Source organism: Mobula birostris, chromosome 27, assembly GCF_030028105.1.
Source record: "Mobula birostris isolate sMobBir1 chromosome 27, sMobBir1.hap1, whole genome shotgun sequence".
Lineage (NCBI taxonomy): Eukaryota > Metazoa > Chordata > Chondrichthyes > Myliobatiformes > Myliobatidae > Mobula > Mobula birostris.
Genome location: NC_092396.1, coordinates 36412998 through 36436443, shown reverse-complemented (window position 1 = coordinate 36436443; position 23446 = coordinate 36412998). Strand labels below are relative to the sequence as shown.

The window sequence follows — 23446 nt, the reverse complement described above, 5'->3', positions numbered from 1 at the left end:
TCTTGGTGTCCGAGTCCATAGGACACTCAAAGCTGCTGCACAAGTTGACTCTGTGGTTAAGAAGGCGTGCGGTGCATTGGCCTTCATCAATCGTGGGATTGAGTTCAAGAGCTGAGAGGTAATGTTGCAGCTATATAGGACCTGGTCAGACCCCACTTAGAGTACTGTGCTCATTTCGGGTCACCTCACTACAGGAAGGATGTGGAAACTATAGAAAGGGTGCAGAGGAGATTTACAAGGATGTTGCCTGGATTGGGGAGCATGCCTTATGAGAATAGGTTGAGTGACCTTGGTCTTTTCTCCTTGGAGTGACGGAGGATGAGAGGTTACCTGATAAAGGTGTATAAGTTGTTGAGAGGCATTGATTGTGTGGATAGTCAGAGGTTTTCTCCCAGGGCTGAAATTGCCATCACGAGAGTGCACAGTTTTAAGATGCTTGGAAGCAGGTACAGAGGAGATGTCAGGGGTAAGTTTTTTTTATGCAGAGAGTGGTGAGTGCGTGGAATGGGCTGCCGGTGATGATGGTGGAGATGGATACGATGTGCTCTTTTAAGAGACTTCTGAATAAAGGATCAAATAGAGGGCTAAGGGTAACCCTAGGTAACTTCTAAAGTAAGTATATGATCAGCACAGCATTGTGAGCCAAAGTGCCTGTAGTGTGCTGTAGTTTTTCTATGTTTCTATGTTTTTTCATCAGAGGGTTGTGCAAATGTGGAAGAAGTTATCAGTGGGAGAGATAGAATCAGGTTCAGTTGTAATATTTAAGTTTACATCAATTTATGGATGAGAGAGATATAGAGGGCTATGGGCCGGGTGCAGCTAAATGGGACTAGGCAGAGGACCTAGTCTAGAAGACCAGGCTGGCATGGACTAGATGGGCTGAAGGGCCTGTTTTTGTGCCGTAGTGCTATATGATTGTATTTCAGAGTAAAGTTGATTTGTGACTTGGATGGGATCTTGTGTGCTAATGCTCCAATCTACAGCTGCTTTTGACCGATCAGTGGATTACCAAATGGGTAGTATCGCCACCCTGGTGGTGGTGGGAGTTTCTAAGGGGCAATAACAATAAAGAAGGTGGTGGGGTGCAGTTGGTAGCAAGAGGGGCAGCTGATGAATTACAGGGTTAATTTAAGAAATTAATTACTGATTATAAACATTTGATCCTCAGTGCCTCATAATTGATTATAATGATCATATAATCACTTTCTCTTGGACTTTGCTGAAAGCATGTTAAAGTTGCTGAAAAGCAATGTGACGCTTCTGTATTTGGCTTTTCATGAAAAATCTGGACTGAAGAAAATGTGTTATTTCTGGGCCCAGCCCGCACATTATTGCCATTCTTTACAGCAGTATTGTGTTAGCAAATATGATCCCCATACCTTAACCATGCAGTGACACAATTCCTATGAATTTAGGTATGAAGTTCAACAGAGTAAAGTTCAGAATCTGCCCTTTGGAGTGGTCCTGACTGCATTTCTCCTAGTCCATGACGAATCAGGATATCACTGCCCAGCTTCATGTTCTTTCAGGCAGAGAGTCAGTCCTGCCTGAGTTATAATGGCAACATAAACTTCCCCTTTATTGATTACAGCTCTCAAGGTTGGTCTTAAACAATAAGCCATTGACTATGGTTGTTAATCAATATTGAAAATGGCAGGGAAGACCAAATGAAAAGTAAGTGTGGAGTATCTGAAATATGGATTTATGCCAGCACCCAAACAAACATCAGCAACCAATGTGTCTGTAGTTTGAAAAGGTTTTTTCACATGAGGCAATGAAACCATCTAGGTTCCTTAAACATTTGAAGGTAATACACTCTGATAAAACAAACAAGAACTTGGCTTCTTTTCAATCACTTCACAAAAACTTTCAGAAACTTTCAGGAATCTTCAAAACATGTTTGCCTGCACTTCACAGCCAAATGATGATTTGCATTCATTATACAACATTTCATTGCTAATTGCTAAATGTGGAAAGCCACATACCATTGGAGAAGCACTCATTCTGCCAGCAGTAAGGTAGGTTGTGAGTCGAGTTTTGCATAAGTCACCAGGCCAAATCATTAAAGTGATACAGTTCATAGACAACTCTGATCAATAATGTTGATTAGATGAAATGTCTGAGAATGTGGAAGACACATCGTACAACATACCTAGGACAACAGAATTTGCACTACAGTTGGATGAGCCAACTTTTCCAGACAATGAATCTTTGTCTCTAGGTGCCACATGACAGTACTATAAAGCTATGTATTTCTTCCCAATAGACAGCAATGGAGGAATTCACGCAGTGTACACTGTTGTGTTCTTTTGATTGTCTGAATAAACTAAATCAAAGCAGACACCTAGTGTAGATAACAGACTGCCTTCACACGATGCTTTCAATAATTGCATCTGCCAAATCTTCATTTTCATTGTAACTTTCAAGAATATTGTCAATTCCTTCAAATTCTTCACAGTTCCTAATTTGTTGAAGTAGTGATTTTTTTTCATTTTCACTCCTAGACTGAATGCTTGAAACTGCAGTGAGAAAAACAGTTCTCAATTTTCTCAATTAGATTTTGATCTGTAAAAGTTGTCCCAAAAAAGTGGCTGCCCTGATTAACTGATTGCCTAATTAACTGGAATCCAATGTATTTCTCATTTACTTTAGCAATAATACTAATGACTTTGAGCAGCTTGATCAAATCTTCCTTCAGCTCTTCCTCTCCTCAGGACGGTAAATCCAGTTTCTTCACATAATTCAAGTCCTCCATTCCTGGTGTAATTCCCATTTCCTCTGGTAACTGTTAGAATGTGGCACCTAGAGTTGGAAACATATCTTCTCTTCTCTGTATTAAGACCCTTTGTGTCTTTAATGGACTTTTCAAAAGGTGCAAGCTTCTCGAAGGATTAGTGTTTATATGCCCCTACATCCAGAGGCCACTTTATTTGGTGCATGTGTACTCTTGTCCATAAATGTAAATATCTAATCAGGCAGAAACTCAATGCACAAAGGCCTGCAGACCTGGTGAAGAGATTTAGTTGTTGTTCAGATGAAACATCAGAACGGGGAAGAAATGTGATCTAATGAATGATCTAAGTTGCTATAGTTGAGTATCTTTGAAACTGCTGATCTGGGATTTTCACGCACAACAAACTTCAAAGGTTTCAGAGAATGGTGAGAAAAAATATATCCAGTGAGCATCAGTTCTGTGGGTGAAAACACCTTGTTAATGAGAAAGGTCAGAGGAGAATGGCCAGATGGCTTCAAGCTGACAAGAAGGCGACAGTAACTCAAATTGCCATGTGCTAAAACAGTGGTGTGTGGAAGAGCAACATGTTGAAACATGGAGTGGATTTGCCACAGCACGGGATGATCTCGGACATACATTCAGAGCCCACTGTATTAGGTACAGCAAGTACTTAATAAAGTGGCCACTGAGTATATTTCTGCCTCATCAACACACACCTCCTTTAAATACACATTATATCTTCTTGGTCCTACAAACATGCCGTCTTGATGAAAATGGGAAGAGAAGTTTTGAAAAGAAATTTGATTGTGCAATTTCACAAAGTACTGTTGGATATTAAGTACTTCAGGTCTACCCCAGTAACGAGCTGCTAGATAGTCATGGAGCTCAGCATGGGCTTATCGTGTACTGTGTCATCTCCTACTACAGCCACCCAGAGAGGAAGGCATCAGAGCGGTGTACAGAGCAGTGCGCTGTCCAACAAACAGTGCTCTGTTTGAACGTTTCTCCCGTGATCGCAAGACCCTGTCGGACATTGGTCATGCGGTATACTGCAAGTCTGGTTTATTGGTTCATTGGCAAGACCAACAGTAGCAGATATTGTGTAAGCCAGGCCCTCATGTTGTGGCATCGCCTGTAGTAGCCGCCCAGGGAGGAAACACCAGATGCGATATGGGAGAGGGCAGAGGCACGGTAGGTGCCCTGGAGTCTGAGCTGGGTTGGAGGTTGGCCCTTCCTGTGATTTGGTCAGTGGGAGACAAGCTGGAGTGTGCTTGTGTGTGATTGCACAAACAAGGGATGAGGAACTGCAGCATGATTGTTCTTGCAGAAGCATGGCTCCGGGACAACATCCCATGTACCATCAATCTTCAGGCCAAGACACTCAGGAATTTGAGCTATATTAATTTTTTTTGTGACTTTGTTCATCTGCTGCCGTAACGATATGCGGTAAGTGCAAAGTGCTGTGTGCTGTGTGTGACTGTTGGTACTGTGTTTTGCATCTTAGTCCCAGAGGAACAAATGTTTCATTTGGCTGTATATATGTGTGTGTGGTTAAATGACAATTCAACTTGAACTTCATATGCATGCTCAGTTCTGTTATTTCACAGGTAATGAGTTTTCTTTCAAGTGAAGGTACTCTGCTGGAATTACTGGCTTTGAATTTTCCTCATGAGGCTGAGCCAAGTATGCAGTTAGGAATCTAAAGAGTTGATACAGGTATTCAGTAAAAAAAAATGCAGATGTTGCAAAGTTCAGAATCAGAATTAATATCACGGGCAAATGTCCTGAAACTTGTTGTTTTAGTTGCAGCAGGACATTACAATACATTGGCTGAGAGACTGGTGTAGGGGGCAGGGCTTCAGGTTCCTGGATAATTGGAGCATCTTCTGCGGGAGGTATGACCTGTACAAAAGGGATGGGTTACACCTGATCCAAAAGAGATCCAATATCCAAGAAGGCAGGTTTAATAAAGCTGTTAGGGAGGATTTAAATTAATTTGGTAGTGGGATTGGAACCGGAGTGATAGGATTGAGGAAGGGGAAAACAGAAATAAATCAAAGATAGCGTGCAACAGAAATGATAGAAAGGCCAGGCAGGAGATGAGGCATAATCACAGCCAGTGGGATGAGTTCCAGGGCAATAGAGGTGTGGTGCAGTTAAAACAGAAAGCAACAAATACTGAACTGAAAGTGTTGTATTTGCATGCATGCAGCCTAAGAAATAAAATGGACAATCTTGAAATTCAGCTACAGATTGGCAAGTATGACGTTGTGGCCCATCTCTGAAACTTGGCTAAAGGGTGGCTGCCATTGGGAGTTGAATGTCCAAGGATATACAGTGTATCAGAAAGATAGGTTAGTAGACAAAAGGAGTGGTGTGGCCCTGTGTATAAGAAATAATATTAAATCATTAGAAAGGGATTACATAGAATTGGAAGGTATAGAGTCTCTATGAGTTGACTTAAGAAATGGCAAGAGTAAAGGGACCCTAATGGCAGCTGTATTCAGGACTCCAGTCAGCAGCTGGGATATGGATTACAAGTTACAGCAGGAGATAGAAAAGGCATGTCAGAAGGGCAATGTCATAATAATTGTTGGGGATTTTAACATGAAAGTGGATTGGGAATACCAGGCCGGTACTGAACCTCAAGAGAGAGAATTTGCGGAGTCTCTATAGGATGGCTTTTTAGAACAGCTTGTTGTTGAGCCCACTAGGGGATCGGCTGTGCTGGATTGGGTGTTGTGCAATGATCCGGAGGTGATAAGAGAGCTTAAGGTTAAGGAACCCTTGGAGAACAGTATTACAATATGATCGAGTTCACTTTGAAATTTGAGAAGGAGAAACTAAATTCCAATGTGTCGGTATTTCAGTGGAATAAAGGAAATTACAATGGCATGACAGGGGAACTGGCCAAAGTTGACTGGAGACGGACACTAGCAGGAAGGACAGCAGAGCAGCAATGGCTCGAGTTTCTGCGAAAAAAGAGGGAAGTGCAAGACAGATGTATTCCAAATAAGAAGAAATTTTCAAAGGGAAGAAGGACAATACCAAGGCTGACAAGTGAAGGTAGAGCCAAAGTAAAAGCAAACAAGAGGGCATGCAAGGAAGCCAGAGCTCATGGGAAGATAGAGGATTGGAAAGCTTTTAAAAACTTGCAGAAGGAAACTAAGAAGGTCATTAGGAAGGAAAAGATGAATTATGAAACAAAACTTTTTTAAGTATATAAAGGGTAAAAGCGAGTTGAGGGTAGATATAGGACCAATAGAAAGTGACGCTGGAAATATTGTAATGAGAGATGCAGAGATGGCAGAGGAACTGAATGCCTATTTTGCATCAGTCTTCACAGTGGAAGACATCTGCAGTATACCGGACATTCAAGAGTGTCAGGGAAGTGAAGTATGTGCAGTGAAAATTATGACTGAGAAGGTGCTCAGGAAGCTTAATGGTCTGAGGATGGACCATTAAATCTCCTGGACCTGATGGAATGCACCTTCAGGTTCTGAAGGAAGTAGCTGGAGAGATTGCAAAGGCATAACAATGATCTTTCAAGAATTGATAGATTCTGGCATTGTACTGGATGACTGGAAAATTGCAAATGTTACTCTGCTATTTAAGAAGGGTGGGAGGCAGAAAGGAAACTATAGCGATGTTAGCCTGACATCAGTGGTTGGGAAATTGTTGGAATCGATTGTCAGGGATGATATTATGGAATACCTGGAGGCACATGACAAGATAGGCCAAAGCCAACATGATTTCCTTAAAGGAAAATCCGCCTGACTAACCTACTGCAATTTCTTGAGGAAGTTACAAGCAGGGTAGACGAAGATGCAGTATATGTGGAGCACTTGGATTTTCAGAAGGCCTTTGACAAGGTGCCGCACATGAGGCTGCTTAGCAAGATGAAAGTCCATGGAATTACCAGGGAGTTACTTGCGTGGGTGGAGCATTATCTGATTGGCAGAAAACAGAGAGTGGGAATAAAGGGATCCTATTCTGGCTGGCTGCCAGTTACCGATGAAGTTCCACAGAGGTTGTTGTTGGGATCGCTGCTTTTTTATGATATATGTCAATGGTTTGGGCTATGGGATTAATGGATTTGTGGCTAAATTTGCCAAAGATATAAAGATAGGTGGAGGAACAGAAAATGTTGAGGAAATAAAGAGCCTGCAGAGAGATTTAGATAGTTCAGGGGAATGGGCAAAAAGTGGCAAATGAAATACAATGTTGGAAAGTGTATAATCATGCACTTTGGTAGAAGAAATAAATGGGCAGACTATTATTTAGATGGGGAGAGATTTCTAAATGCAGAGATACAAAGGGATTTAGTAGTCCTTGTGCAGGATACCCTAAAGGTTAACCTCCAGGTTGAGTTGGTGGTGAAGAAGGCGAATGCAATGTTGGCATTCATTTCTAGAGGTATAGAATATAAGAGCAGGGATGTGATGTTGAGTCTCTATAAGGCACTCGGGAGACTACACTTGGAGTATTGTGTGCAGTTTTGAGCTCCTTATTTCAGAAAGAGTATCCTGACATTGGAGAGGCTTCAGAGAAGATTCACAAGAATGATTCCAGGAATGAAAGGATTACCATATGAGGAACATCTGGCAGCTCTTGGGCTGTATTCCCTGGCGTTCAGGAGAATGAGGGGGATCTCATAGAAATATTCCGAATGTTGAAAGGTCTGAACAGATTAGATATGGTGAAGTTATTTCCCATGGTAGGGGAGTCTAGAACAAGAAGGCACGACTTCAGGATTGAAGCCGTCCGTTTAGAACAGAGGTGTGGAGAAAATACTTTGGTTAGCAGGTGGTAAATCTGTGGAATCTGTTGGCACTAGCGACCGTGGAGGCCAAGTCACTGGGTGCATTTAAGGCAGAGATTGATAAATTCTTGATTAGCCAGGGCGTCAATGGGTATGGAGTGAGGTAGGGGAGTGAAGATGACTTGAAGAATTGGATCAGCTCATGATTGAATGGCAGAGCAGACTCGATGAGCTGAATGGCCTACTTCTGCTCCTATATCTTATGGTCTTATGGTCTTATTATAATAAAAACTGTGAATTACAGTAATAAGTACATTGTTAAATTAAATAAATAGTGCAAAAAAAAAGTAGTGTGGTAGTGTTCATTGGTTCAATGTTCATTCAGACTTCTGATGGCAGAGGGAAGAAGCTGTTCCTGAATGTGTGTTTTCAGGCTCCTGTACCTCTTTCCTGATGGTAGCAAAGAGAAAAGAGTATGTCCTGAGAGATGGGGGTCCTTAATGATGGATGTTGCCTTTCTGAGACATCACTTCTTGAAGATAGTGCATGGAATGGGCTGCCAGCGGCAATGGTGGAGGCAGAAATGATAGGGTCTTTTAAGAGATTCCTGGATGGATGCATGGAGCTTAGAAAAATAGAGGGCTGTGGGTAAGCCTAGGTAGTTCTAAGGTAAGGGCCTGTCTTGTGCTGTATTTCTATTTTTCTAGCCTCCTGGATGCTGGGGACGCCAGTGCCCATGATACAGCTGACTGAGTTTTCAATGTTCTGCCACTTATTTTGATCTTGTGCAGTAGAACTCCCCCACCCCACCCCAAAACCAGATGGTGATGCAGCCAGTTAGAATGCTCTCCACCGTACATCTGTAGAAATTTGCCACTATCTTTAGTAACGTAACAAATCTCCTCAAACTTCTGAAGTGAAGACAGAAAATGCTGACAATATTCAGTGGATCATCCAGTTTCTGCAGCCAGAAACAGAGTTGATGCTTCAGAATGCTGATTTTTTTTTAACACGTTTCAGAAAGTTTGGAGATAAACAAATATGCAGAGAAAGCAGGAAAGGAGGAGAAAATTGTAAATTGTTTTATTATTGTCACACATACAGAGATACAGTGACAAACTTCTCTTGCATAGTATTCATATGGATTAATTCATACAAGAATGTATTTAGGTAGTACACTGTAAAACAGCAACAGGATGCAGAATGACACGCACACAATGCTGGAGGAATTCTGAAAGCCAGGCAGCATCTATGGAAAAGAATAAACAGCCAGCGTTTTGGGGTGAGACCCTTCTTCAGGACTGAAGACGAAGGGGAAAGATGCCAGAATAAGAAAGGTGGGGGGAGGGGAAGGAGAATAGCTGGAAGGTGATAGTTGAAGCCAGGTTGGTAGAAAAGATAAAGGCTAGAGGGGAAGAGATAGGAGAAAGGCAAGGAGGAGTGGATGCATAGGGAGATGATAGATAAGTGAGAAGAGGTAAGAGGCCAGAGTGGGGAAGAGAAGAAGGGAGGTGGAGGGAATTTTTTTTATATCAGAAAGAGTAGCTTATATTCATGCCACCAGGTTGGTGGTTACCTGGATGAAATACGAAGCTGTTGCTCAAGGGTGGCCTCATCTTGGCACAAGAAGAAGCCTTGGACCGACATGTCAGAAAGGGACTAGGAATCAGAATTAAAATGTTTGGTCACTAGGAAATTTTGATTTCGGTGGATAAAGTAAAGGTGGTTGATGAGGAGGTCCCCCAGTTTATGACAGTTCTCACCATAGTAGAGGATGCCGTTTTGGGAATATCACTAACAGAGAATGGTACAGGCAAATAATGGCGTGCAATGTCATAACAACATAGCTTCTGAGGTCAAAAGCCAATCATATTGTACTAGGGGACCATTTGATACTTTTGTAACAGTGGAATAGAATCTGTGCTTGAAATAAAATAGTGAGGCCAGAACGAGGAAGATTATACAGTAAAATATGTCGTCAAGGAGTTGGTGCAGGAGGGAGGACATAAGATTTTTGGATCATTGGGCTCTTTTCCAGGGAAGGTGGGATCTGTACTGGAGAGACAGTTTGTACCTGAACTAGAGGAAGACTAATATCCCAGCAGGAAGGTTTGATAATGCTGCACGGTGGGATTTAAACTAAAGTTGCAGGGGGATGGGAATCAGAGTGCCAGAACAGTTAGTGGAGAGGTTGTGGAGGCAGATGTTACTAAGACCTCAGACAAAGTTAAGATTCGAAAGGTTGAACATGGTGCCACTAGAATCCTGAGCTGCTTATATTTCAATGCAAGAAGCATCAATAGAAAGGCGGATATTAGTACTGAGGTAGCTCGTTTACAACAGAGGCAATGTGTGGTGAGGAGAGGCTGTTGATAGGGCAAAATTGCAGTCGACAGGATGAGTTGCAAAGTAAAGTGCAGACAAAATTGAAAAGGGTGAATACAGGAGTGAAGGTGTATACTTTGAATGCACACAGTATATGAAATAAGTGAGATGAACTTGCAGCATAGTTGCAGATTGGCAGGTATGATGTTGTAGACATCATGGAATCATGGCTGAAAGAAGATTGTAGTTGAGAGCTTAATGTCCAAGGATACACATTGCATCAAAGGGACAGGCAGGAAGGCCGAGGGGATGGTGTTGTTCTGTTGGTGAAAAATGAAATCATCATTAGAAAGAAGTGACATAGGATCAGAAGGTGTTGAGACATTGTGGATGGAGCTAGGGATGATAGCAGAGCAGCAATGTCTGGAATTTCTGGAAGCAATTCAAAAGGCACAGGATATATACATTCCAAAGAGGAAAAAATATTCTAAAGGAAAGATGACATAGCCATGACTAACAAGAGAAGTCAAAAGCAATATAAAACCCAATGAGAGGGCATATAAGAGAGCAAAGATTAGTGGGAAGTTAAATGATTGGGATGTTTTTAAAAACGTATAGAAGGCAACTAAAAAAGTTATTAAGAAGATAAAGATGGAATACAAAAGTAAACTAGCCATTAGTATTAAAGAGGATACCAACAACACACATCAAAGTTGCTGGTGAACACAGCAGGCCAGGCAGCATCCCTAGGAAGATGTGCAGTCGACGTTTCAGGCTGAGACCCTTCGTCAGTGTTGTTTGACCTTCCAGCATCTGCAGAATTCCTGTTGTTTAAAGAGGATACCAGATGTTTCTTCAGATACATAAAATGTAAAAGAGAGATGAGAGTGGACATCGGACTGCTGGAAAACAACACTAGAGAAGTAGTAATAGGCGACAATGAAATGGCAGATGAACTGAATAAGTATTTTGCTTCTATCTTTACTGCAGAAGACACTAGCAAAAGGGTGGAAGTTCCAGATGTCAGGGGTCATGAAGTTCATGAAGTTAGCATAACTAGAGAGAAGGGAAACTGAAAGGTCTGAAGATAGATAATTCACCTGCACCAAATGGTGTAACCCCAGGATTCTGAAGGAGATGGCTGAAGAGATCTTGAAGGCATTAGTAATGATCTTTCAAGAATCATTAGATTCTGGAATGATTCTGGAGAACTAGAAAATTACAAATGTTACTCCAGTCTTCAAGAAGGAACAGAGGCAGATGAAAGAAAACTATAGGTCTCAGTGGTTGGGAAGATGTTGGAATCGATTGTTAACGATGAGGTCTCATAGTCAGCTAGGTTTCCTCAAGGGAAAATCTTGTCATACTAATCTGTTGGAGAAGTAACAAGCAGGATAAACGAAGGAGTATTGGTTGATGTGTACTTTGATTTTCAGAAAGCTTTTGACAAGATGCCATACATGAGGCTGCTTAACAAGATACAAGCCTATGATATTACAGGGAAGATTATAGCATGGATAAAGCCATGGCTGATTGCAAGGAGGCAAAGAGTGGGAATAAAAGGAGCCTTTTCTATTTAGTTGCTGGCAACTATTGGTGTTCCACAGGGATCTGTGTTGGGACCGATTCTTTTTATATTATATGTCAATGATTTGGATGATGGAATTGATGGCTTTGTTGCAAGTATGCAAATGATATGAAGATGGGTGGAGGGGCAGGTAGTTTTGAGGAAGTAAAGAAACTACAGAAGGGCAGGCAGATTAGCGGAATGGGTAAAGAAATGGCAGATGGAATGCTGTGTCAGGTAGTGTATGGTCACGAACTTTGATAGAAGAAATGAAAGGGTTGACTATTTTCTAAAAGGAGAGAAAATTCAAAAAAACTGAGGCGCAAAGTGAATTGTGCAGGATTCCCTAAAGGTTAATTAGTAGATTGAGTCAAGGCAAATGTAATGTTAGCATTCATTTCAAGAGGACTAGAATATAAAAGCGAAGATGTAATGTTAAAATTTTATAAAGCACTGGTGAGGCCTCACTTGGAGAATTATGAGCAGTTTTGAGTCCCTTGTCTTAAAAAGGATGTGCTGAAACTGGAGAAGATTCAAAGGAGGTTCAGAAAAATGATTCCAGAATTGAATGATTATCATATGAAGAGCACTGGATGACTCAGGGCCTGTACTCACTAGAATTCAGAAGAATGAGGGGTGACCTCTTTGAAACCTATCGAGTGGTGAAAGACCTTGATAGAGTGGATGTAGAAAGGATGTTTCCTTTGAGGGAGAATCTAAGACAAGAGAACACAGCCTCAGAATAGAGAGGTGTCATTTTAGAATGGAGAGGAGGAGGGTTTTCTTTAGCCAGAATGGTGAATCTGTGGAATTCTTTGCCACAGGGAGGTATGGAGGCCAAATATTTATGTATATTTAAGGCAAAGGTTGATAGATTCTTGATTGGTCAGGGCATGAAGGGATATTGGGAGAGACAAGAAATTGACACTGAGAGAAAATTGGATCAGCCATGATGAAATGGCAGAGCACACTTGATGGGTCAAATGGCCTAATTCTGCTCCTATATCTTATGGTCTTATGGTCTTAAAAACTTCTGTTAGAACTTCTGCATATTTCCTTGTCTTATAATTATCTACCCTTACCTTGCAATATATTTTCTTTTTTTATGATTCAATTTCTCTTATTCCTTCCTTATTAGAGACCAGTTTTTCTTGTCCTCTCCTCACTCTCTGTATTTTATATCTGTTTACCTCTAGATTTTTTCCAGTTCTGGTGAATAGGTTGATTTCTACTTTCGTTGACACAGCCACAAATCCAGATGTTTCCTGTTACTTTCAGCATGGCTCCTGAATCCAAGGAATTGAGGAGACTCAGTGACTTTCAAAAGTTTAATGAAACCTACAGAAAATGCTGCTGTGAAATGTTTCTGACAGCTCTCTATAGCAGTTTGTGTATCATGCATAAGAAAACCATTGCTGTCATTCTGAAACAAAACTCCACTTTCAATATTCTCAGAAATTTATGGACTGTCAGTTTTCAGTTTGTTGTTGTAGTTGATTTGAGAATTTTAAACTGTTAGTAAACCCAACAGTCAGCTGCCATCTGAACTGTGAAATCTTGTCCAGAAACTTGTAAACAACTTCAAACGCTGACTCACTATTTTATTTATTTACTTAGAGATATAGCACAGAAGAGGCCCTTCTGGCCCAATGACCCATACCACCCAGCAACCCATCTATTTAACTTTAGCCTTATTACTGGAAAATTTTCAATAACCTACTAACCAGTACATTTTAAATCTGTGGGAGGAAACCGGATCACCCAGAGGAAACCCTAGTCTGATCTCTCTCTCTCCAGTTCATGTTTTATTGTTTAATATATTTTTTAAATATTATATTTCACGTGAAAATGTACACTCCAGTTGTTAGACCTTGAAACACCAAGTCATTATAAGGTATTTATGAGCTGTTATAATTATCTATGTTTTCCCACTTAGAAGACTTCACCACAGGGATCACAAGAAGTAGTCTTAAAGGGTCATGGCAAATTAGCAGTTACCCACTACAATCAAATTTTAGACCCAGAAACATCTTAAGAATTGTCATGAGAGATTTGTTCATTCATTATGTGTATGAATTAATCTACTTCTTTGAAGAAGAGGTATTGAATTATTTGATGTTTTATTCAGTCAATGTTTTGATATACTTTTAATGGCTGACTTTGCATAACAATTTGTCTCTGTTGAATTTTGTGGACAATTAGATATAGTTAGTAGTCCATATATACTTCTATTTATTTATTAGTTTAAACCCCTTTACCTAGTAATTGGTTTAACCATATCTCAACCATAGATTCACCTCAGTATCTATTGTAACTCTGTACTTATCAATATAACTACTTGACTATAAAATCCCACAGGCTAGTCTATGATTAAAGTCTTAAAAATCTCCCTGTTTATCTTCAGAATCAGAATCAGGATTATTATAGCTGACATATGTCGTCATGAAATTATTTGTTTTGCAACAGCAACACAGTGCAAGATATAACATTACTAGAAATTACAAAAATAACTCACTAGTGTAGGAGACAAATTGTGAGATGGTGTTCATGAGTTCATGGAACGTTCAGATCTCTATTTCTGTAATCTATCCAATGTCTTCTGTTAGGTTGGCAATTGCTTTGTTGTTTGACTAACTGGGACTGAATTATAAGTTCCAAATGTAGAAAAAGAAATTACAAATCAGCATTGTTCTCCTAGTGGGACATTAGAAATGAATGGAGATTGTGAGAAAATATATCCATACCAGTGCCAGTCATTGTCTTTGAGTGATCACTTAGCATTCATTTCTCCAGCTCTTCAGGCAGCATGGTCCACCTCCCCCCCTGTGCCTTAGCTTTATAGTAGGGTCAGCTCTGTTCCTCCGTATGACCCCCACAGTAATGCATTCCATTTCCACAGGCATTAGCATGGAGAGAACTGTTTTATTCTTTCTTTTAAAATTGTAGCAAATTAAGTGCATACAAGAGAATGTATACATCATTTGAGAAAACTATCTAACGTTCATGCAATAATCCCATATTCACCTATCCTTCAACATTACTCAGTTTAACCTCAATAAACATCATGGTGAACTCTTCCAAGCTCAAGTGATCCTCTGTATGAAAAAAAAAGAGTTCTAACTTTACTTACTTACAGACTATTATGCCACTGGCATTTAGGGCAGCAATGAAGGTTCTCCATCTCTGGTGGTGTTCAGGGCTTCCTTATTCACATCAGTAGTTTCCTCTCAGTTTTCTCTACCTCCAGTCATGTAAGTCCTGGGTGGAGACTCAGGAATATTGTTGCACTCAGATGTAGAAGGATTCTTCATTGCTGTTTCCATAACAATTTTGTTTTACCAGTCAGGGATACCAGCCCTGAGCTGAACCCCCAAATCTGAAAGACCAGTGGACCACTCTTAGTCTGGTCTTTACCCTTTGACATGCTTGGTTGGTGACCCTACCAGGAGCCAAAGCATAAAGCCCTGACTCCAGCTGACATAGATCTCTGGGTCTTTGAAGCAAGAAAGCCTCCAAACCACAACAAGACTGTGGTCCTCTTGGAGGAAAGTTTTATCTTTGTCTGTCATTTATCTTTCTGGATCTTTGGTGATTCCCTAGCCAGTGAAATTATTATTACGTAGGTTTTTACAATTGATGCATACTGTTTGAGTTTGAAAATATTCAGGTCATTTGAGAAATTACATTTCAAGCATAGGATGGCATCCAGAAAATAAAAAGTGTTTTTTTTTCTTTGAATCTTCAGGTCTGGCCGTTCATCAGATCATTACCATCACAGTCTCCCTCATCATGATTGTTGCTGCTTTGATAACGACACTGGTGTTAAAAAATTGGTAAGTACATTCCTTGCAAGATAAAATACAGCTATAATAAATAGGTATCTGAGATTGAAAAGGGTAAAGGGCATCCAATAGGCTATCTGGAAGAGGCACTGATGGGTTGACATCTTGGAGAATCCTTATTGCAAATTATTGATTGTCGATTAAAGATAGCAGTCAAAATATTACCCTAGTTCATAGATTGCATAGCTGAGATCTTGATCATCTTGTTTCTTCCACAATCTTTTTTGATCAGTTTGGTAGTCATCCTAGATCAAGGACATTTGTGATGTGGGGAAGAAAAATTCAATCATTAAGCATTGAGATATATTTCCAGTCAGGTATATCATGGTGTTATGTCATGTAAATTGGTCCAGGTTCAGATCAAACCATAGCAGCTACTTCTTATTCCACCAATATAACTTTTCATCACCCATTCTTATTCTCCAAGTGAGCTTGCCAGTTAGGGGTGCTTTTCTACATCCTGTTCTACATCCGTTCAAGGAAGCACCCATAATTTCACATATGGTACTAAAGATCTCGGCAATCTCAGTGCTTATCCTGTTTCTTGAGTTTAGCTTTAAATCTGAAAGATCTGAGGATAATCCATATTGCATTCTTTTTTTTACTTTGGTGTTTCTGGGACTGTTTAGATGTCAAATGAATTAAAAACCTGATCTGAACTACCATTGTCTTTGTAAAAACTAGCAATAAAATCTTGTATCAAACACAATCAGCTAGTTTTGCAATGCAAGAATAGTTTAGTAAATTATGCATCTAACCTCCTGCCATGTCAATATGCAAGAATTTGAGGCAGGTAGTCCTGAGTTCAATTCCAGCCAGCTCCTTGTATGCTTTCCATACATGCTGGGTTGAGAAGCAAGCTACCAGCTCAGTGTTGAAATTTTTAAAAAATGACAGGTGTTGAAGTAATGGCAAGGTTGCTTGCTGCCTGATGCACCACAAGGTGCGGAGAGGAACAACACGTTTATGTTGTAATTGTTTGCTTTCTTCCAGTTTTTTTCCCCTGATTTATAATGAAGTCCCAGTTGATAAAACTGTCAATGAAGTTCTCTGGATTTTGAAAGCGACTCTTTTTCCACATCAAGGATTTATTGTTAAAATGTTTAGAGTGCGGCTGTCAGGTTAATGTTTGAGATGATGCACGTTAGGAAGTTAGAACTTGGAATAATGTTTCTTTTATCCCAAAGGATAATCAAAGTTCAGAGTAACTTTATTATCAGGGTACACATATGTCGCCATATACAACCCTGAGATTCATTTTCTTGTGGGCATATTCAGTAAATCCTTAATAGAATAATAATCATAATAGAATCAATGAAAGACTGCACAGTCTTGGGCATCCAATCAGTATGTAAAGGACAACAAACTGCAAATACAGAAAGAAAGAAACAATAGTATTAAATAAATCAGCAATAAATATTGAGAACATGAGATCAAGAGTCCTTGAACATCAGCCCATAGGTTGTGGGAACACTTCAGTGATGGGGCAAGTGAAGTTATTCCCTCTGGTTCAGGATCCTAATGGTTGCGGAATAATAGTTGTTCCTGATCTTGGTGGTGTGAGTCCTGAAGTTTCTGTACCTTCATTTTGATGCAGCAATGACAAGAGAGCATGACTTGGGTGGTGATGGTCCCTGGCAATGAATGTTGGCTTCCTGCGACCATGCTTTTTGTAGATGTGCTCAATGGTGGGGAGGGCTTTGCTTATAATGGACTGCACCATATCAATTACCTTTTGTAAGATTTTCCATTCAACCCATAACCAGTCATCATACTCTCCACCAAACATCTGTAGAAACTTGTCAAAGTTTTAGATGTCTTGTGATTCTTCACAAATCCAAAATAGAGGCACTGCCGTGCTTTTTTCATAATCGCCTTAACATGCTGGCCCAGGATAGGTCCTCTGAAATGATAACAAGGAATTTAAAGTTGTTGACTCACTCCACCTCTGATCCTCTGATGAGAACTGGTACCTAGACCTCTGGTTTCTTCCTCCTGAAGTCAATAACCAGCTCCTTGGTCTTTCTGACATTGTGTAAGAGGTTGTTGCTTTGGCACCACTACAATTCTACAAATTGATTGGTGAGGTTAGCAGGATCAGTTTAGGTAGTGCAGGTAGTGGAGCCACTGCATCTCATATCAGAGACACAGCTTCAATTCAGACCCTTGGGTGCTGTCTGCATGGAGTTTACATGTTCTTTCTATGACTGCAATGGCTCCCCACCCCCACCACTACTGATCAGCTTTGGTGCCCTTCCACATCCCAAAGATGATCAGGTCAGTAGGTCAGTAGGCTACTGTGAGTTGTCCCTAGTATGTAGGTGAACAGTAGAAACTAGAACAAATGGATGCTCCATATAAACTTCATATAGAATTAGTGTAGATAGACTTGATGCTCGGTATGATGGCATGGGCCGAATAGCCCGTTTCTATGACTGCAAGTAGATTTCTAGATAGAGGCAAGATGGTAATTTTGGGGGTGCATGGAATATAAAGAACCAACACAGTCTAGAAGGTTACATTTAGACTATATGTCGAACTCTGAAACCCAGCATCACCAAAGGTTTATTGTTAAAGTGTTCGGAATGCCTCAGGGTGAAAGGAGAATGTTTGAGATGCAAGTTCAGAAGTTGGAACTTGGAATGATGTTGAATAATCAATTGATGGATGAGGTAATGTGGATCAATTTAAGCAGGGCAGCACAGAGGTTAGGGATGGAACTGTGAGAAGGACTCGAACCATGGAGTATTATGTGACTGGTTTTACAGGCAAACAGAAGAACGGAACCAATAAACTGACCCATTCTCTTTGCGAGATGATATTCAAATTATAGTGTAATAAACCAAAAATCTTCAGTCTTGTTTTGAGGTGAATAAATTACACCTGAGGATAGGAAATGCTAATCGCCATCAATAGTTTTGAGACCATAAGACCATAAGATATAGGAGCAGAAGTAGGCTATTCGGCCTATCGAGTCTGCTCAGCCTTTCAATCATGGGCTGATCCAATTCTTCCAATTATCACTACTCCCTTGCCCTCTTCCCATACCCTTTGATACCCTGGCTAATCAAGAACCTATCTATCTCTGCCTGAAATGCACCAAATGACTTGGCCTCCACAGCCACTGGTGGCAACAAATTTCACAGATTTACCACCCTCTGACTAAAGTAATTTCTCCACACCTCTATTCTAATTGGATGTCCTTCAATACTGAAATCATGCCCTCTTGTCCTAGGCTCCCCTAGCATGGGAAATAACTTTGCCATCTCGAATATGTTCAGGCCTTTTAACATTTGGAATGTTTCTGTGAGATCCCCCATCATTCTCCTGAACTCCAGGGAATACAGCCCAAGAGCTGCCAGACATTCCTCATACAGTAACCCTTTCATTCCTGGAATCATTCTTGTAAATCTTCTCTGAATCTTCTCCAATATCGGTATATACTTTCTAAAATAAGGAGCTCAAAATGGCACACAATACTCCAAGTGTGGTCTCACAAGTGCCTTAAAGAGCCTCAACATCACATCACCTCTAGAAATGCTGGCATTGCATTCGCCTTCTTCACAACTGACTCAACCTGCAGGTTAACCTTTAGGGTATGTTGCACAAGGACTCCCAAGTCCCTTTGCATCTCTGCATTTTGAATTCTCTCCCCATCTAAATAATAGTCTTCCCGTTTATTTTTCCACCAAAGTGCACGACCATACACTTTCCCACACTGTATTTCATTTGTCACTTCTTTGCCCATTCCCCTAAACTATCTAAGTCTTTCTGCATGCTGTTTCCTCAACACTACCCACTCCTCCACCTATCTTTGTATCATTGGCAAATTTAGCCAAAAATCCATTAATACTGTAGTCCAAGTTATTGACATACATTGTAAAAAGCACTGGTCCCAACACCAGTCCCTGTTGAACTCCACTGGTAGCTGGCAGCCAGCCAGAATAGGATCCTTTTATTCCCACTCTCTGTTTTCTGCTGACCAGACAATGCTCCACCCATGCTAGGAACTTCCCTGTAATTCCATAAGCTCTTATCTTGCTAAGCAGCTTCGTGTGTGGCACCTTGTCAAGGGCCTTCTGAAAATCCAAGTACTCCATATGTACTGCTTCTTCTTTGTCTACCCTGCTTGTAATTTTCTCAAAGCATTGCAGTAGGTTTGTCAGGCAGGATTTTCTTTTCAGGAAACCATGCTGGCTTTGGCCTATCTTTTCATGTGCCTCCAGGTATTCCATAATATCATCCCTAACAATCGATTCCAACAACTTCCCAACCACTGATGTCAGGCTAACAGGTCTATAGTTTCCTTTCTGCTGTCTCCCACTCTTCTTAAATAGTGGAGTAACATTTGCAATTTTCCAGTCATCCGGTACAATGCTAGAATCTCCTTATTCTTGAAAGATCATTATTAATACCTCCGCAACCTCTCCAGCTACTTCCTTCTGAACCCGAAGGTGCATTCCATCAGGTCCAAGAGGTTTATCTACCCTCAGACCATTAAGCTTCCTGAGCACCTTCTCAGTCATAATTTTCACTGCATAAACTTTACTCACCTGACACTCTTGAATGTCCAGTCTTCTGCAGATGTTTTCTACTTTGAAGACTAATGCAAAATACACATTCAGGTCCTTTGTCATCTCTGCATCTCTCATTACAATATCTCCAGCGTTATTTTGTATTGGTCCTTTCTTTTACCCTTTTATACTTAAAAAAGCTTTTAATATCTTCTTTGATATTAGTCGCCAGCTTCCTTTCAGGCAGTTGGAACTTGATGTTACGGGTTCACGGTTACCAAAGGCTAGAAATGGAACTGAGCCACTAAGGACAGTAATTGAAATTGGAACTTTGGGTGTATTTTGGAAAAGTAACCATTAGAATCCACAATGGAAAGTAGTTGTATTACTAGTCTTGAAGAACTAGGTCACACCGTGAATAGGTCTTCATCTTTTCATCAATGATGAATGATGCTGTTGGCAAGTACAATGATTTATATATTTTACTGATTGCCATTTGCAGAGAGATCAGCAGCAGCAACAGCAACCTCATTGCACATTGTGGAGTCGGCCTCCTGCGGTCTTTCATTTTTGATCTTTGTCTTGAACAGCCACTTTGAACAAATTTTGTGTATAGTTTGCTCTTTTGACTTTGGAATCCACAGATCTATACCGGTTATTTTTGTCTGCCAGCTCATATTTTATCCTGGGAATTCCATTTTAAGTATGCCTAGTGACAGATTTGTGATATATGTATGGAATCTCAAAGTCAAGTAAATTTTATCCTTCTTATTTGAAGCACTGCCGAATCTTCCCTTTTCCCAAAGATCCTCATTGGCTGTTGATCCAGTGAAATGAGATCAGATCTTACCACAATAGCTGGAGAAATTACAAACAAGTATTAAGTAAATCTATAAAATTAAAAGAAAAAAAAGCTTTAAAAATAATAACTATTTACCTACAGATTATTGGAAAAAACCATGTGATTCACTGATGTCTTTCAGGTGAAGAAATCTATATCATAAATAACTCTAGATTTCACTTGATACTACTGTGGGTCAAGGGTTATACATGTTAGCCAACAAAAAAATAAATATATCTGAATCCAGTTTCTCCATCAAATGAAATGTAATTTTAATTACTCACTTTGTTCATTTGACAAACAGCCATATTTTTCAGGAATAGAATGAAAAAATATATATAAAAAATATGATAACACATTAATTACATATTCATCTCGGAGTGTTTTCCTCCTGCTAAGAATCATATCAATTAAAACCAAATAATGATGCAATTCCTCATAATCCTATTTTGAAAATGAGCTAATTTAGTCATTTTTGTTGTGGTGTCTATTAATGGAAGGATCTTAAAATAATTTGCTGGAGGTGATAGGTGAAAGCAAGTCTTTCAAATTGAATGTGTAAAAGACAAGATGTAAAAGTCTAAAGGATATGTTAATTTGCAAAAACATCCACTTCATGCGCAAATTGTTTTGAAGCAGAGTTGCTGTTCATTTTATCAATTTTAAAATTTCAATTTAATTTCTGGGAATAAATAAATTGATTCATTTCAGATTCTCTGATAATCAAGCAAAAGTCAAATTCCTAGGCAGTATGTTTATGATTTTTTTTTAACATTACTGTAAATTTTATGCCATCCAAAAGATGCAATATGTTTCGAGTTGACATCAAAATCTCCTATATTTGAGAGGCATAATGCTAGTTTTATAGATAAAGTTGGGTTTATTGACAGGTGCAGTGAAAACTCATCCACAGCAGCATTACAGGCACATATCATCTGATAAACAACAGTCACAAGAAAAACGTAAATTAAACACTAATTATGAATTTGATACTCATTTGATAAGCTGAAAATTTATCCTAGAATGTCCTTTGGGAACAGACACAATTTCTCAGTGGGGAGAGAATTTCTTGAGAAACATAAATCTGAAGGGATCAGGAGAGCGGTGACAGTGAATGGACTTGCCCAGGCTTGTTCCTGTAGGTAGGAAAAGAAGAATACAGAAAAGCAAACAAAAAAAAAGTCTCACACATCAAAGTTGCTGGTGAACGCAGCAGGCCAGGCAGCATCTCTAGGAAGAGGTGCAGTCCTGACGAAGGGTCTCGGCCTGAAACGTTGACTGCACCTCTTCCTAGAGATGCTGCCTGGCCTGCTGCGTTCACCAGCAACTTTGATGTGTGTTGCTTGAATTTCCAGCATCTGCAGAATTCCTGTTGTTTGCGGCAAAAAAAAAGTCTCACTGATCAATGTTCTTGGACAGGTATACCTGAGGGTAAACCAGAAAATAAACTTCAGTACAACACTAGAGAATATAGAGTAAGTGGAGTTGAAGGAACAGGAAAGCTGTATTTATCATAGCAAAACGGGCGTCAAAGTGCATGTCCTTTCATATTTACTTTACAGCTTTCAGAAAATATATCCACAAGCTACAAGTATAACCTTGACCCCAAATGCTGATTGGGGGTGATCAGAATAGAAGTTAAAATCTAAACTGAACTCCTCAGTGCCTTATCTCTCACTTTGTAAGTACTAGACTGGCTTGTCCTTCCAAAATGTAACGCCTCACACTTGTGTGTTTTAAATTCCATCTGCCATTTATCAGCCCATGTTTTCAGCTGATCCAGATCCCGCTACAAGCTTTGATAGCCTTCTTCACTGTCCACTACGCCCCCAGTCTTGGCATCATTTGCAAACTTCCTGATCCAGTTTACTCATTGGCTCATGGTCATCCAGATCGATGATACAGATGACTACCACAATGGAACCAGTGCCATTTCCTCTGGCACACCACTGGTCACAGGCCTCCAGTCAGAGAAGCAACTCTCGACTACCACTCTCCGGCTTCTCCACCAAAGCCAATGTCTATTCTAATTTATTACCCCATCCTGGATGCCAAGCAGCTGAATCTTCTTCACCACCCCTCCAATATTTCTCTTCCTCCCCTCTTTTCTCATTTCCCACTGTAATTACCCACACTTGTAGGCTATGCCTTATGTTGCAGGATTTTTTTTGCCCTCAAGTGCTCAAGCCTACCAGTCAGCTTGCCTTTGGATGATAAACTGTTAATATACAAAAAAATATGGAGCTCTGAATTCGAAAATGCACTTGAGTTTCTCAAAATCATCATAAAGAATCCCATTTTTTTGTATTCTGGAATTGTTCGAGACCATAAATAGCAATTTACTCAACAGATTTTTCCACCAGTTTAAACCATAGATCATTTTGAAGAATTACAGTGTAATTATACTTAACACTTTAACCCTGTATCTGGCAAATTGCAAATGCACCTGGCTAGGAGCTGAGCATTGTGATGAGACCTTTCACCTGACAGAGACCAATATCCAGCACATTACTTACCTTTGTAACTTTCAGGTGCTGACAGAGCTGCTGGGTGCTTTTGGGATTTACTGCTCTATTTTCAGATTTGCAACATCTGCTTTGAGCATTTCACCATTTTAACTATTACAGTGTTCTAGCCAAATTGGGCTGGATCACACTTTCCTTGAATTTACCCCACTGCACTATCCTCATTTCGAGACATTATCTCTGTGGCATTGGGGGCCTAATTGAGTTCAAGGCTTTGTCACCATGGCCACCCCACAGAAGTGGAGTGGTCCACATGCAGTGACCAAGTATCAAGGCGGAAGTTTTTAGACTTCCTTGAATGCTGTTTGATATCTTGTACAGCCAAAGGACATTTCT

At 40.1% G+C, this 23446-nt stretch overlaps 1 protein-coding gene across 1 annotated transcript in view; it reads left to right on the top strand.

The window, feature by feature from the left end:
- ajap1 (adherens junctions associated protein 1) overlaps positions 1–23446 on the top strand; it is a 208202-nt gene that overhangs the window by 87919 nt on the left and 96837 nt on the right. The window contains exon 2 of the mRNA XM_072244784.1: positions 15134–15221. Coding sequence (XP_072100885.1) covers positions 15134–15221 — 88 coding nt within the window. The remainder of the gene's footprint in view (positions 1–15133; positions 15222–23446) is intronic.